The sequence below is a fragment of the Alosa alosa genome, chromosome 2, assembly GCF_017589495.1.
Source record: "Alosa alosa isolate M-15738 ecotype Scorff River chromosome 2, AALO_Geno_1.1, whole genome shotgun sequence".
NCBI lineage: Eukaryota > Metazoa > Chordata > Actinopteri > Clupeiformes > Clupeidae > Alosa > Alosa alosa.
In genome coordinates this window covers 21,412,177-21,427,489 of record NC_063190.1, presented here as the reverse complement: position 1 = coordinate 21,427,489, position 15,313 = coordinate 21,412,177, and the positions used below count along the sequence as shown (strand labels likewise).

General features: G+C 48.4%; 1 protein-coding gene across 1 annotated transcript; it reads left to right on the top strand.

Moving 5' to 3' along the window:
• The first annotated feature begins 455 nt into the window (after positions 1–455).
• LOC125291349 (insulin receptor substrate 1-B-like) lies at positions 456–14,842 on the top strand. Its single transcript, XM_048238068.1, is given in 4 exon segments — positions 456–1,002; positions 2,264–2,907; positions 2,909–5,720; positions 11,764–14,842. Coding segments are annotated over 4 exon segments (3,816 nt in total). The 5' UTR covers positions 456–650; the 3' UTR covers positions 11,772–14,842.
• The last annotated feature ends 471 nt before the right edge of the window (positions 14,843–15,313 follow it).

Sequence of the window (15,313 nt, the reverse complement as noted above, 5' to 3'; positions counted from 1 at the left end):
GCAGTTCAGTTACTGCAGAGATAGATCAAACGCATGGGCTCATCTGACATGGCCAAAATGAAAGCCTATTTATTTACCATATAGGGAGCCGTCAGTTACTGACTGGTGCAAGGTTGGCGCTGTCCACTGTATCGTTTTCCCCCATTAGGATATACATCCTGCATGTAGCTAAAGCTTCTATCGGTTATCGGTCCTTAGGCAATCATGGTTACTGTACTGAGGGCGTTTTATTTTCGCCTTGTATGCTGAGGAGACGGGTCTGTATAGTAAAATAGTAAATATAATCGAGGTAGCTACTCGAGCAATTACAGGCCTACGACAGTTCGATGTCTGATCACACACTGTGAGTGTGTGTGTGTGTGTGTGTGTGTGTGTGTGTGAGAGAGAGAGAGAGAGAGGGAGAAAGAGAAGGGAGGGGGCGCGGGGGGCAACGCCAGAGAGCGTGTGTGGGAAAGGCGGTGTGTGTTCGCAGGCGGGCATATGAGAGGCAGACTTGGCTGCAAGAATTATGTTGAAATGAATTAGCTTGTTTGTGTTGGGGTACACTTGTTTCCATTTGGTAGCAAGAGGAGGTCGGGATGTTAACATGATCAACACACCATCATAATTTCCCGCAAGCACAGGAGGAATAACAAGAAACCTGGCTAACCATGGAGACCCAGGCAGTGGTGGAACAGCAATGCTATGATGACGTCCGGAAAAGCGGGTATCTCCGCAAGCAAAAATCTATGCACCGGCGATTTTTCGTTCTCCGTGCGGCTTCGGACCACGGCCCTGCCCGCCTTGAGTATTACGAGAATGAGAAGAAATTTCGTAGCAAGTCACCCGTCCCGAAAAAAATGGTTAACCTGGAGTCTTGCTTCAACATCAACAAGCGGGCGGATTCCAAGAATAAGCACATGATAGTGCTCTATACGCGCGGAGAGAGCTTTGCCATTGCAGCAGATAGTGAGGAGGTTCAGAACGAATGGTACCAGGCCATGTTGGACCTTCAGTGCAGAAGTAAGCAAACCATCATACCCTAATTTAGGCCTACTTTACTTCCCAAGCGCGTTTAACATAACTAGCGTTGTTACTCGGACAAAAACGTGTAGTCTACCTTGCATATATGCTACGGTATGGATATGCATAATTCATCAAAATGCATCATTGCAATGCTGCACTCCTTGACAATAACGCTAATTGTGATAGTGCAATAATAGTGTTAATGCACAAGCTTAAAAAAGCCTTCACTATGCTATTTTGTATAGTAAAATGGAATGCGTTGCAGCATGAGCTGAGCTCCAGAGTAAGGCATGTCAAAATGTAAGGCTGGTTCGAATCATCTCTAGGCTGTTTGACGAATAATAGTGTAATTTTCATCGATGTTTTGAGAATTGCTCAGTCCTATTTGTGGATTAAATAGTAGATGGACGGTATTACTACGCTTCTTGTTATCATGGGTGGCGCATTGTGCAGCGCCTGGCTGCAGCAGCAGCAGCAGCAGCAGCAGCACGACACTCTGTTTTTGTTTTTCTACACATTTGTGCGTGTTGTGCGTGTAACCTACATTTCTGTGCTAGAGCGCTGCTGCAGCGACCGCGTGTTTTCATTGGAAAACGGGTTTCTTGCTGGATCCCTCATATTTAGTTGGCGATAAATGTCGCCCTCCGCCCCGCGAAATGACCACTGTAGGATACATGTGCAGTTCCTATGCAAACATCACGTTTTCCTTTCACTTAATTAGAAGGGAACCACAACCGCGAGGTCAATCTCCAGAGGCAGTGCTTACCACTGAATGTGCAGTCCCATTCCCCTAACCTTAACGGAAAATGGTGAAATCTTAAGGACGTCATCCCATTTTGCACATATGGTGATATTTTGGGTCTAGTTTGAGAGCATATGCTTCATACACTGAATGGCGTTTGAAGAATGATGAAGTAGTTTGTTACTGAGGAACGAGAATCCCATTCAGTTCATTTATTTCTCACATTAACTTCACGGCGCCACGCATTTTTTCTCATAAACCTCCATATTACATAAATATAAAATATAGCCTGTGTAGGCTACCTGAAAGTAACACAGACCACAAACACTTTATATGATGTAGACCTCATACTTTTCTGCAACTCTATTAGTACAACCCCAGAAAGTAACATTTCCTTTTGAATAAACTTGTAGGATTACATTTAAACCTTGCTCGTCCCCGATCGTTGTGTATCACTGTTTTTATGTTCCAGATTCCCTGATCTCAAAAGCTGTTTTTTCCCCCATCTGTCCTTAGGTAAGACCCCAGAGGACAGTGGGAGTGGGGGCGAGTGTAGCCTTCCCTCTCCTGGTCCTGCTTTCAAGGAGGTATGGCAGGTGAAGGTGTGGCCTAAAGGCTTAGGTCAGGCCAGGAACTTGGTGGGCATCTACCGACTCTGCCTAACCGACAAGACAGTCAATTTCGTCAAACTCAACTCTGATGTGGCGGCCGTGGTTCTGCAGCTGATGAACGTGCGCCGCTGCGGACACTCCGAGAACTTTTTCTTCATCGAGGTGGGCCGCTCAGCCATGACGGGCCCTGGCGAGTTCTGGATGCAGGTGGAAGACTCGGTGGTGGCGCAGAACATGCACGAGACCTTACTGGAAGCCATGAAGGCCCTGAGCGAGGAGTTCCGCCAGCGCACCAAGACCCAGTCGGTGGGCGCAACGGCCGGCGGGGGCACCGCCTCCAACCCCATCAGCGTGCCATCGCGCCGGCACCACCCCAACCTGCCGCCATCCCAGGTGGGCTTCTCCAGGCGGCCGCGCACGGAGACCCCCGGGGCGGGCGGCCTGAGCAGCACCAACACCTCACCCACGCCCCGCCACGGCTTCTCCCCGCCGAATGAGCATCAGCATCGGGCGCTACCGGCGACAGCCAGTGCGACCATGACCGCGGAGCACAGTGCCGAGCACCAGCCCCAGCCTCAACGGCTCGTCCTGCTCCACCACGCCCACGCTGAGGCCCAAGCCAACGCGTGCGCCCACCCCGGCCAAGATCACCCTCAGCCTGGCAAGGTACACGCCCAACCCCGCTCCTTCACCAGCGCCCAGCCTATCCTCCAGCTCAGGACACGGCTCCGAATGCGGCATCATCGCTGCCGCCGCCGGGGGATTCGGAAGTGTCGCCATCCCCACGTACGCCCGCATCCCGCAGAGGGTGTCCGTGTCTGGCTCGCCTAGCGACTACGGCTCCTCGGACGAGTACGGCTCCAGCCCCGGGGAGCACTCGCTCCTGGGGTCGGGGCTCCCCTCCATGTCTACCGTGGGCCTGGGTCTCCAGGGCGGCTCGGCCAGCTACATCGTCATGGGCCACCGGGACCATGGCAACTCGGGCTCCCACCATCGGTCGCACGGGCGCAGGATGCTGCGGCGCTCATCCAGCCGCGAGTGCAAGGCCGAGCGGCGGCTGCTCAGCAAGCGGGCGTCCCTGCCCTCCTCCAACACCCAGGACCGGCTGGTGCCGCGGCGGCGCGAGGAGGAGGAGGACGAGGACGACGATTACGCCGTCATGTCGCGGAGCGTCAGCAGGGAGTCGTTCGCATCTCGACGGGGCTCAGGAGGAGGCACCACCGCCTCCGCCGCCGCTGCCGCGACCACCACAGTGTTGTCGGGGCAGGGGGCCGACATTCTTTCGGAGAAGATCGAGAGCGGGGTGATCAGAGCCCGGGACGAAAGCGTGGCGTCCCTGGACAGCGGCTATATGTCGATGTTGCCGGGTGTCACGGCCACCACGCCCGCCTCGCTCTCTCTCTCCGTGGCCATGTCGGACGCTGGGTCCAAGGGGAGCAGCGGTGGGGAAGGTGGAGGCGGTGGGGGTACGGGCGGAGCGGACGAGTACATGGCCATGACCCCCAACAGCAGCGTCTCGCCCCCGCAGCATGTCGCGCGCCTGGCCGGCGCCACCGAGGGCTACATGATGATGTCCCCCAACAGCAGCTGCTCGCCGGATCTGCACACGGGCCTGGCGGCCAGTAACCTTTGGGGCAGCCGAGGCAGCATGGAGAGCCGGGCGGGCAGCGACTACATGAACATGTCCCCCATCAGCGCCCGCTCGGCCTGCAGCACGCCCCCGTCCCACCCAGACCAGCACCCCCTGCAGCCCAAGATGGTCTACTCCTATTTTTCACTGCCACGCTCCTACAAACACACGCTGTCCACGCGCTTTGAGGATGACCTAGGCCAGGGAAAAAGACCCGAGGCGGGAGGTGGGGGTGCGAATGGGGGCGGTGGGTGTGGGACTGGAGAGGGAGGGGGGAGGCGCAGGGGATACCCTGGCGCCCAAGAGGAGGCCTCTGTGGGTCACCCCGGAGGCTGCCACCTCTCTCTCTCCTCCTCGTCCTTCTCCTCCAGCTCGGCCAGCAGTGAGAGCCTGGAGGACCGACCTATGGCTCTGTCCATGCCGGGCGGAGGTGGGAGGATGGGCAGGGTGGGTGGTGTGGGGGGATTCTCAGTTGGCGGTGCACGCACCAAAGAGGGGGCCCACCATCAGCATCATCAGAGACGCGCAGGACCCGGCGCTCAAAAGCAGGGTCACTTGCAGCAGAGGAAGGGCCGCCCGTCCAGCCTCTTTGTGGACATGTCCAAAGCCAACACCCTACCCAGGGTGAGGGAGAACCTCCTCCCAACCGTGCCCCAGGGCCCTGGGGAGTATGTGAGCATCGCCTATGGAGGAGAGTACGGTGGGAGGGGGAGAGGTCAGCGGAGGAAAGAGTATGGCCTGTCGGTGGCCCCAGGGCCCCCACGGCCCTTGCACAGGCCGCCTCCCTGCCCTAGTAGTGCCAACAACCTCCCCCGCAGTTTCTCCGCACCCCTGTCCTCCGCAGGGTCCTCCGAGTACGTCAACATGGACTTGGGCAGCTCGCCATCGCCGCTGTCCTCTGACGCTCCCCCCCTGTCCACCTTCTCCCCGGCTCATGCTCCGACGCCGGCTGCCAAGGCCCCCAAGGCCCCCAAGGCCCGGGAAGAGTGCTCGTTGGTGCCCCAGGCGGTGCCGGACACAGAGCCGGGCCACCGAAAGGCCGGCGGCCTGGCCCTGGTGCCAGCTGACGTCCCAGCCGCTTCGTTCACGGAGTACTCCGAAATGGTCTTTGTCGACCCCTCAGCTCAGTGTGCTAACACGCCCCAGCCCTCCGCACACACTGCCCAGTCGTCATCATCGTCCATCTCCCAAGATGAAGCTCTGACCCTTTCCGCTAAGCCCTTCTCCAGCCCAGACCAGGGGGCCAGGTTGGTCCGGGCCGACCCCCTCGGCAGGCGACGCCACCGCTCGGAGACCTTTGTGGGACCGGCTCCCCTGCTGTCCCTCTCCTCGTCCTCCTCGCCCTCCCCGCTGTCCTACTATGAGAGCGGTCAGGTGGTGGTGGCTTCCCACTGCGCTGCTGGGCTGGAGGGCTCTCCATGGGGCACGGGCCCGCCAGCCGCCCCCCCGCAGTGCGTCAGCACGGGGGTGTCCACCGTACCGCCCCCTCCCGCCTCAGCAGCAGACTCCCTGGAGCAAGGCCTCAACTACATAGACCTGGACCTGGCCACCAAGGAGGGTCTGCAGACGGGCCTGGACGGCTCAGCGGCCACTCACTCGCTGTTTTCCTCGGCCCTCGGAGGAGGCTCTATGGGGGGCGGTGCCAGCTCCAGCATCAACACCTATGCCAGCATCGACTTCTACAAGTCTGAAGAGCTCCGAGTTCATCAGAACACCAGGAACGAAGGCAAAGGTAAGAACAGCTCAGACATTTCTTTTTTTCCCCCTAATGCTTGTTTACCCTTCAGGTGTTTGTTTTTATGTGTTATTTTGCTCCTCAGGTAATTAACACCTATTCAGGCAATTCCATACAGTATGTGTCCCACAAGTTTCCCAAGAAGACATACAGGCTTTTTAAATGCGCCACTTCAATGCCATACTGAAGCTGTTCATTGATTGTCTGTTATTGCTGGGCTATTACACACAAGTCCAAGAAGGGGGAGAGAAAGGAAGCCTCACCGCCCACAGCCCTCTGAGTGCCATAGAAAAGACGGCTGAACTCATGAATGAGTAAAGCCCTGTTTCCACTGATATTTTTGGGTCCGTGCTGTTTGATTTTGTGCCACCGTAGTAAATGGCCTAGTTCTGCATGGCGATAGCTCCATGTCAAGGCCCATTAGGGGCTAGCAGGCAGGGTGCAGGAGTAACGCAGAGCTGACAGAGCGCGTATAGTAGCACCGACAGTGGTGCGTGTGGTCAGACTGTGGGCGTAGCATGACAGGGAACCGGAGAGAGAGAGAAACAGAGAGAGAGAGAGACACAGAGAGAGAGAGAGAGAGAGAGAGAGAGAGAGAGAGAGGTACCTCCTCTGAAGCTCCACTGTGGGATTCCGCACCGCATTTGGGCCTCGTCTGTGCAGGCTTATCTATATTTTACTCACTCTATGCGTCTAATTACAGTCAGTCTCGGTGGAGGTGTGTGTGTGTGTGTGTGTGTGTGTGTGTGTGTGTGTGTGTGTGTGTGTCCTCGTCTTCATACCAATCAGTGGAATGCCACACGAGTGGCCATTCTCTCCCTCTTGTGTCTTTTCACTCTTTCCCACTTCTATTCATTCTCTTTTTTTTCTCTGCTACTCCACTCTCTCTCTCTCCATCTTTGGGGTGAGACTGTTGAGGTGGCATTTTCTGTGGAAACGCATAACGGTGGCTTTGGCGCCGAGTCTAACACAGACTTGCTGGGACATGTGCGGCTGGCGGTAGCAGACTTTCTGTGCTCATCCGCTTCGGCCAACACTGTATCTGACATTGCACGGTCGTTCCGAGGTGACAAACTTGTTTGTTTACATCATCTGCACCTTGTCCTGGTATGTGGGTCATGTTGATATCACAGAGTTTGAGTTAAGAGTGTGGCGCACAATAGCAGACACACACACACACACACACACACACACACACACACACAGTTATTGATACACACACGCATACACATTCTCACATTCCGAGAAAACTGAGAGGCACCGTAGGTAATGTGTGGTTCAGGAGCCGACTGCCAGCCTGATTCACAGCTCCATCCCACGCAGACGCTAGCCGTCTCCTCTACCACCTGCTGGAGGATTGAGGGCCCGTCTAGACGGGAAAGGTTGAGCGGGGTCACTGCAGTCCTAATCTTCTCACCCCATCCATGGCTCGCAGAGCAGAGTGTTCTGTAAACCAGCTCCATAATGGACTTGTGGGCACTCAACACCATTAGCAAGCAGTGGGTGTGTGTATGTGTGTGTTTATGTGTGTGTGTGTGTGCATGCGTGTGCGTGTGTGCGCGTGGGTTGAAGTGTTGTATTAGTGACACCTTACATAACCTAGTCTATCCTTTGGTGGATTATTTAAGGATTAGAAATACGAAGGGATGTTTGGAAGAGGAGGGATAAGTGTCCACCAAATTCTGCCTCTGTTTTTACTTCTTTTCCACCCAGCAACACACACAGACACACACACACACAAATGTTCAAAGGACTCCCTTGTTTGTGATGGAAGCTGCTAGTATTATTTGCCAGTAAGCCTGTTATTCAGACAGTAAGATTTTCGTCATTACTTACATAGATGCTGTTACTTGAATGTTGCATTGTTTAAGTGCTTATTTCAAGTGACAATGGCTGGTAATCCAATTCTAATTTTTATATTTCTTTTGAGGCATGCTTTTAAAACAACACTTTTAAGCCGATGTGGACTGAGATCATATGAGAACTTTCCGCACGACTGTTATGAGGACAATATTTGTATTGTGATGGATGTGTTCAATTTCGTCATTAGGTACTTTAATGCTATTTTCTACCTATTTCTGCTCTGATACTGCTTGGGAAGTTACGCTCATCTTTTCCAACACTGTAAAGCCAAAAAAGACACGTGGTAGCCACCACCATAGCCAACCCCCCCCCCAAAAAGCTAGCATTTCTTCATTGGTACTTGGGTACTTGGATTTGAGTGTTGTACAGACGCTGCTGTGTGTTTGTAAATTATAGACCTCATTTGATAACTTTTTGATAACATAAAGAAGTGGTCACGAGTCAGTGACAGGCCTAAGTGGTTTTGGGAAAACCATGGTGCCTTCAAGACATGGAGACAGGAGCAAAGATGGCCAAATGGTGCTTTCACCTTTTGCGTTTATCTGCTGTTGTGGTCAGAGGAGGACCGCTGTGAGGATCTGATCACATCGACTCAGCGCTGTGTGACCTTTATAAGCACAGTTTGACATTTTCACCCATACCACTTTCACCTTTGATAGGATTGTTATTATACTATATGCATAGTCCCGAGAATAATGACTAAACCCAGTGACACTTGCTACCAATACACTCACACACACGCACAGAAGGAGAGAGAGAGTTAGAGAGAGAGAGAAAGAGAGTCACTAGGAGAACAGAGGGAGAAGGAGGTATTTTTGGATTTCGATTTTATTTTGTGCGTCAAAGGAAGTTTGAGTCGCTTTGTTACCTTAGTGATGCCAATAAAGGTGTTGTTTTCTATGTCCATCTCTCTCATTGTCTTCCCCCTCTCTCTCTCTCTCTCACTCTCCTCTCTCTCTCTTTCTCCATCCCCATTACCCACTCTCCCAATCCCTTCTGCCAAGCTCATTCTCACCTTTGTTCGACAGCCTCTTTTCCATTTTCCTTTTTGCTATTTTATTTTATTTTATAACTCTTAAGACTGAAACACAAAGTGGAAAACAAACATCAAGACAGTGGGTCTGCCTTTTAACTCTATAATAAAATGCTCTTTATTGCCGTTACACTATGTCTGTGGTTCCCTTTCAAATTGGCTTGAACCTGTCATTGCATTGCCACTTTGCCTCAACACCGAAAGGTTTCAGTGACAGTCCTGTTCTCAGAATATGTTCCAGCATGACTTCCGGTCCCATGTGTTCTGTGAGCTGTTTTACCAGCCAGACTGTCATCGGTGACATTCATGGAATAGCAGGGTTCCATGGCAACTCTCCTCTCTTTCTTTTTTTCTGCTTTGGTTTTCTGTGTGGTGTGTATCTGGCGTGACTCACCCGTGTCTATTCAGAACTGTGGATGCTGCAAAATAAAGCATGTGTACTCACTAACGATCTAAGGAAGTTGTGTTCTCAGCTACTTCACATAGAACGTCCCCATGGAAATAGCACTGACGTCTCTTGTCTTTGATGGCACATTGTCACTAGTGTGCTTTACTATTTTTACCGTGTGAGTGTGTGTGTGTGTGTGTGTGTGTGTGTGTGTGTGTGTGTGTGTGTGTGTGTGTGTGTGGGCCTGCATACTACATATGCAGAAATGATTAACATGTATTGGTAATAGAATATCAGGCACATAGTAGCAAAACACACACACACACACACACACACACATGACTAGGATTTTTATGCTTGTGAAGAAATCCCCTAAAATTAGGTGTGAACATGGCTGTTATCCAGTGTTATTCCCAGAACCATAGATTACAAGTTATAGTACATCTGGAATGCCTTCTTCGCATACTTAAATAGCAGGAGCACATAAGATTTACGCTAGAGGAGACGTCAGAGGAAAGAGAACTTTGTGAAGGTCAAACAGTATATATCTTTATAGTAGTGTAGCAGTTTTTTTCTCATTGTTTAATGAACAAATAATGGTCAAGTGAAGGTATGGGCAACAGTGTGATCAAAGATGCGGGCTACAAGCACAAAATGGTGTTGATGTTTGTGTGGGCGCTCAATCGAGAGAGAGAGAGGATTTGTCTTTGAATGGTAATAACCAAGGACCAATGTCAGTTCCCAGTGAAGGAACATAATGCCCAGTGTGTTTGGACAGGTGCAGAGTGGTGCTGCATGCTACTGATGCTACTTTCTCAGTGCGTACGGTACGGATGTGTGTTTGTGTGTGTGTGTGGCACACATGAATGGTCATGCTCACACATGCTCTTTGCCATCAGCCTTGAGGGTAAGTGGAGTAGGAAGGCGGATCGGGGTACACATATCTTTGCAGTTCTCTGCCCCTCTGTCTTTGGATTTCTGTCCCTCTCTTTTTCTCTCTTTCTTTTCTATTCCGTGTGTGTGTGTGTTTTTCATCTGTCACAAGAAGAGGTTAAATAGGAGCACAGGCCTTGCTCCAGCTCTCTGAAGAATGTTTACAACTGCTAAGAGGGAGAGGTGAAGTTGGTAAGGGCCCAGCTCAGCTAGCCACCCACCCCGCGCCGTGCGCACGGCTAAGTGCTGGCACACAGATCTGAGGTCACCGAGCCTCCTGTAACACTAGACTGGGTAGGTGGGCCCAGAGTGGCACTCCAAACCCACTGTTGATTCATCCTGTCTTTTGCCTTGGCTTCCTGTGACGCAGGGACACAGAGAGAGAGAGAGAGAGAGAGAGAGAGAGAGAGAGAGAGTGGGAAGGGTGGAGGGAGGGTACTGGATGCTCAGGTGTGTTTTTTGAGTGGAGCTTTGGTTTGTGGCATTGTGTCTGGTGCACAAATGGCATGCTTGATACACAGTGAAATATGTCCAACTGAAAAGGGGGTAATAAAGGATGTTGAGGCTGCCTAAATGGTTAAACTGGACAGTACCAAGACCAGTAATCAACATGTCTCCTCTAGAGGACATCCGATGTTTTGTCTGAAGCAGTGGGAGTCCACAGTGAGTTAAGCCCGGTGTTGTTGTGTGTATTGTCACTGTGACATAAGTTTGCCATCAGTGGTCAACTCTGAATTATTATTTTTTTCCCCCTTCTTCAAATATTGTTTATCAATGTCAGTCACTCAGGCATATTTTTTCACTTGACTGAAGTGTTGTGTTCGAATCCTTTGCTTCTGTAGATTAAACAACCAAAAGCCTTGTTATCCTCTTTCCTGGGAGAGAATGTCCCATAACAATGAGATATAAACACACGTCTGAAGGGGTGTGTCAGTCCAAAAAACACCACATAGATAAGCTGTTACGTCATTGCACTTCATAATAGTCCAAAACACCTGAGAGACAGTCTGGTGATGTTGCTATGACTTGGATAATCAGGGTCAAAAACAAGTTGTCAAGTTCAGTAACAATTGTTAGGCTCCATGCTTCTGTGTGCTTATGAAAGGCAGCTCTCAGCCACACTGTGTGTGTGTGTGTGTGTGTGTTTGTTCCAATCAGAAGTATTGGCGTGGATACAGTTTTATTATCTGTGACTTGCTTGTTACATTTTGATATATAAAATGTTTTTGTGCGTTTTAAAAATGTTTTAGAAACGTGCATGTAGATGTAGGCTTGTTCAGTCATACAGCTGTGGTCACTGATAAGACTGAAGAATCCATTGGTGAGATGGCAATAAGTGATGATGGTGGGTCTAAAAAGCTCTAGCCTAATTGTATATAAAACATGTAGTTACATCACACACTGTTTGTCCTGATATGTTTTGGACTGTAATTTGAACATTTGTTATCAGGACCTTCCAAATAATTGGTGCTCTACCTTGTCCTGAGAAATGTCACTTCCCAGAAAAGGGCAATAATCCCCCATAATAGGATACAAGGGAACCAAAACAACAACATTGTTCTTATGTGGTGAGGATAAAGAACGCTTTAGTCGGAGCACAGATTTGATTTTGTTTGTTTGTATACCCTGATTAGGTCAGATCGAGACAACACTGTGTACAAGACAGTGTAGACAACACTGACGTTGACATTTCACTAATTCACATTTGACTAATTTTACTGTTCCATTTGAATTTTACTCCTATGTTTTTGACAGAGAAAGGTTTATATATTTTTCCTGGTCTCAGTCTATTCTTACACTCTCTTTTCTTCTTTTGTTCCCAGAGTGTTGAACTCACCCCTTTGCCCAGCCTGCATGGATCTGCACTGGCCCACATGTCTGCCCTACCGATGTGTGTGGCCGCTGGGTGGATTTGCGTCTTGACCATTGGGTCGTGCCCAGGTTGGGCAGAACATTGGTCAGAATCCTCCCCACACACACTCTATACTCATCCTCATCCATTCATTACGCTCAAATCAAACGTGTGCCAAAAGACTACTGGTCATATCCGCTAGGTAGCACTGACATTTCCTTCAGCCAATCAGGAGGGACTTAAAGCGACTCTGACTGCCAACAAAGAGCCAATGATTTTTTTTCTCTTTTTTTCTTCACCACTTTAATGAAATTGTAATACAGATGTTATAGATGAAAATATATAGTATACATAAGATTACTGAATAGACATCTATATATGAATTTTTTTAAAAAGTGCCTCATTTTCGATTGTAGCCATTTTTACACAGAAAATTCTGAACTGGTCTGTGAGAGAAAAGTTAATTTATGTTCCTTGTCTTATATGTCATCTTCTTTTACTACAGTTGTGAATATGTTTAAAAGTGCAGACAAAAAGCAGTGCAAAGGTATAAGAGTAATAGTGAGCATAATCGGATTGCCTTACTGTGTTAGTGTGAAGTGTATTGAGAACAGCCTTCTCTTACTTTATGCCGTGCCTCTCGTTTCCATCAGCCAAAGGGCTGCAACTCAAGGCAGCCTACCACAACCCAGCTGAATACAACACACACACACACACACACACACACACACACACACACACACACACACAGAGATTGTATGCTTGCACACACACTATACAAACACAGGTAGACACACAAGTTGTTAAACAGACCTGCAACCTACATGTGCACGTACAACTATAAACACATGCGTACAAAAACATGCACACTTAGCATGCTAGTTACACATACACACTCACTCTCAAACATACACATACACACACACACACACAGGTAACCACAAATACAACTCCAAGTACAATACAATGCAAATGTGCAAATGCACACAGAATGCTAGCATTTTTCCCATACAGTTAGAACACACTCACTGTTCACACATAACAATAATACATCTGTTTACCAGACCATAATCACATTTGTCGTCATAACTGACCAAAGTAGAGATCCGCTGTTGGGAGTTTGATCAGTTTTCAGAGACTGCTGTTTAGGTGTGTGTGTGTGTGTGTGTGTGTGTGTGTGTGTGTGTGTGTTTTGTGTCTGTCTGTCTGTCTGTCTGTCTGTCTGTGTCTGTCTGTCTGTCTGTTTGTCTGTCTGTCTGTGTGTGAATAAGTAAGTATGAGTGTGTTTATTTGCATGTGTCTATGTTGTGTGTGTGTGTTTGTGGCAGTGATAGAGCAGCATGATCTTATGTAATAACAAATTGAAGACAGTGTTATAGTGAATTAGTCTGAATACCAGGGTGACATTACACAGCCCCTTACTGGCTCAATTTTCAACATACTCCCTCACACTTAAAGATATTGCATGTGTAGACATGCACAAATACATACACTCATATACACACGCACACAATTTCACACCAGTCAGAGGTCATCTCCTTGATCCTCCATTTATGTACAGATTGCTGGGTAAACCCTAAAACATTAAAGAAACACACTCAAGTGCCTGCTTACACACACACACATACACACACACACACACTCACACGTACACACACACACACACAAACTGCCTCTGTCACTGTCGTGTCTCCTAAGGTTTATACACACTTCTACTCACATCTTTCACATTCCAACCTCTGGTCTCCAAACAAGAACCACACAGTTCAGATCCTACCTGTCCTGGGCATCGGTGCTAAGGTTTGGGATCCCCTGGTCTGTGTCACTGAGAGAGCTGTAGCCTAATAAACTTGTAAGAAAGATTTGATTATTGAAAGGAGAATCGTGATGTGATCAGCACTATATATATATCTTTTTTTTTTTTTAAATGAATGTGGGCCTAGCTGTAGATGATGATGTTTAGGAAAGATATGTCTAAAAACAGGGTCTAAATATATGCTCATATCTTTTTTAATTCACTCTCTGGATTTTTTTTTAATGATCTGTTTGTTTACTGTTTTGTTGACATCCTGAATTTGTGTAGTTAATCCACTGTAAACTGTAGCATAACAGGGGAAGACAGTCCCTGGCTAAATGGGACCTTAGTGCCAAACCATCCTCTGGCCTTGTCTACACTCCAAAGTGTGGCCTTTAATGGTTACAGAACAAGTGCAATGACATGAAGTATTTACATTATTAATACCACATGACAGCAGTGCGAAGACTCGATGAAGCACTTAATGTGAAATGACTTTGACGTGGAGCATCATTTCACCAGAGAAATATAAACAAAATGAGACATCACTCGTTTTAAGTTATGATGGGGCTGGACGCATTTTTTTTTTTTAAATGTCCTTAGAAGTCATGTAAACTGCATCCTCCCCACCCCACCACACCACCTCAGATTCAACCATATCAACCCAACCAAGGTCATGGAAGAGAATTCCAACCTGAAGCTACATGTCCGTGCGAGTGTATGTGTATATGCCCAAGCCCAAACTTTGTGTATCTACCTTGAACTCTGAACTCTATCTTTCTTTCTCATTCTTTCTTTTATATACAGAAATACCTGTCTTTTATTGCCTTATCGTCTGTACTAGCTCTCACACAATACGCGGCAGCTGTAAAAACAACGCTTTGCATTCTATAATCCCAATTCTGTTGAGTCGTAAAGATTCTTAGTTCGACAACATGCAGGGGCCTTAGTACCTCTGTGGCTATAGTCTAAGGAACATAAAAGCGGTACCAAGTGATGTAGAAACAAGGCGTAGGCCTATATATACTCCAAAACAAACAAACAAACAAACAAACAAACAAAAAAACTTTACTGTCTCAGTATCTACCAATAAATGTTGGAAAAAAGGGTTTGATATGTACAATCAGGGTAATGTGGAGTTACCAAGCAGAGAGTGAATCTGTATACTTGTTCTAATGCTCAATAATGACAATGATGTACAAAGATGTATACGGAGAGAGGGTGGGGGTCGATTCTGTATGTTTCTGTGCATAAAGAGGGTGGGTGGGCGTGAGGGTTGGGGGTGCGGGGTTGGATTGGGTGGATATGGTATGGCTAGGGTAGCAATTTCTGTGATAAACAGGAGTTCATTAATGCTTGCCTGTGATGTAGACAGAATTACTTGTTTTCTGGGAGTAAATCTGGAAAAAAAGATTGGTCAAGCTAAAATATGTGTTGTGTGTTTTTTTGTGAGTCTGAACTGGATGAATGTAGGTGGGTGGGTGTTTTTAACGGGTGTTTCTTAAAACTTGTCTAGACTGAAAACCCTCTTAGGGATTAATTTAGCATGTCATCCCACCTGCCTAGCCCTACAGCTAGTGGACAGACCCTGTGTGTGTGTGTGTGTGTGTGTGTGCGTATATGTGTGTGTTTGCACTGATATATGTGTGTGTGTGGTTATCTCCAGAGCAGATAGGTTTGTCTGATTGTCTTTGATACAAACAGAAACATTTACACAGCAGTGCAC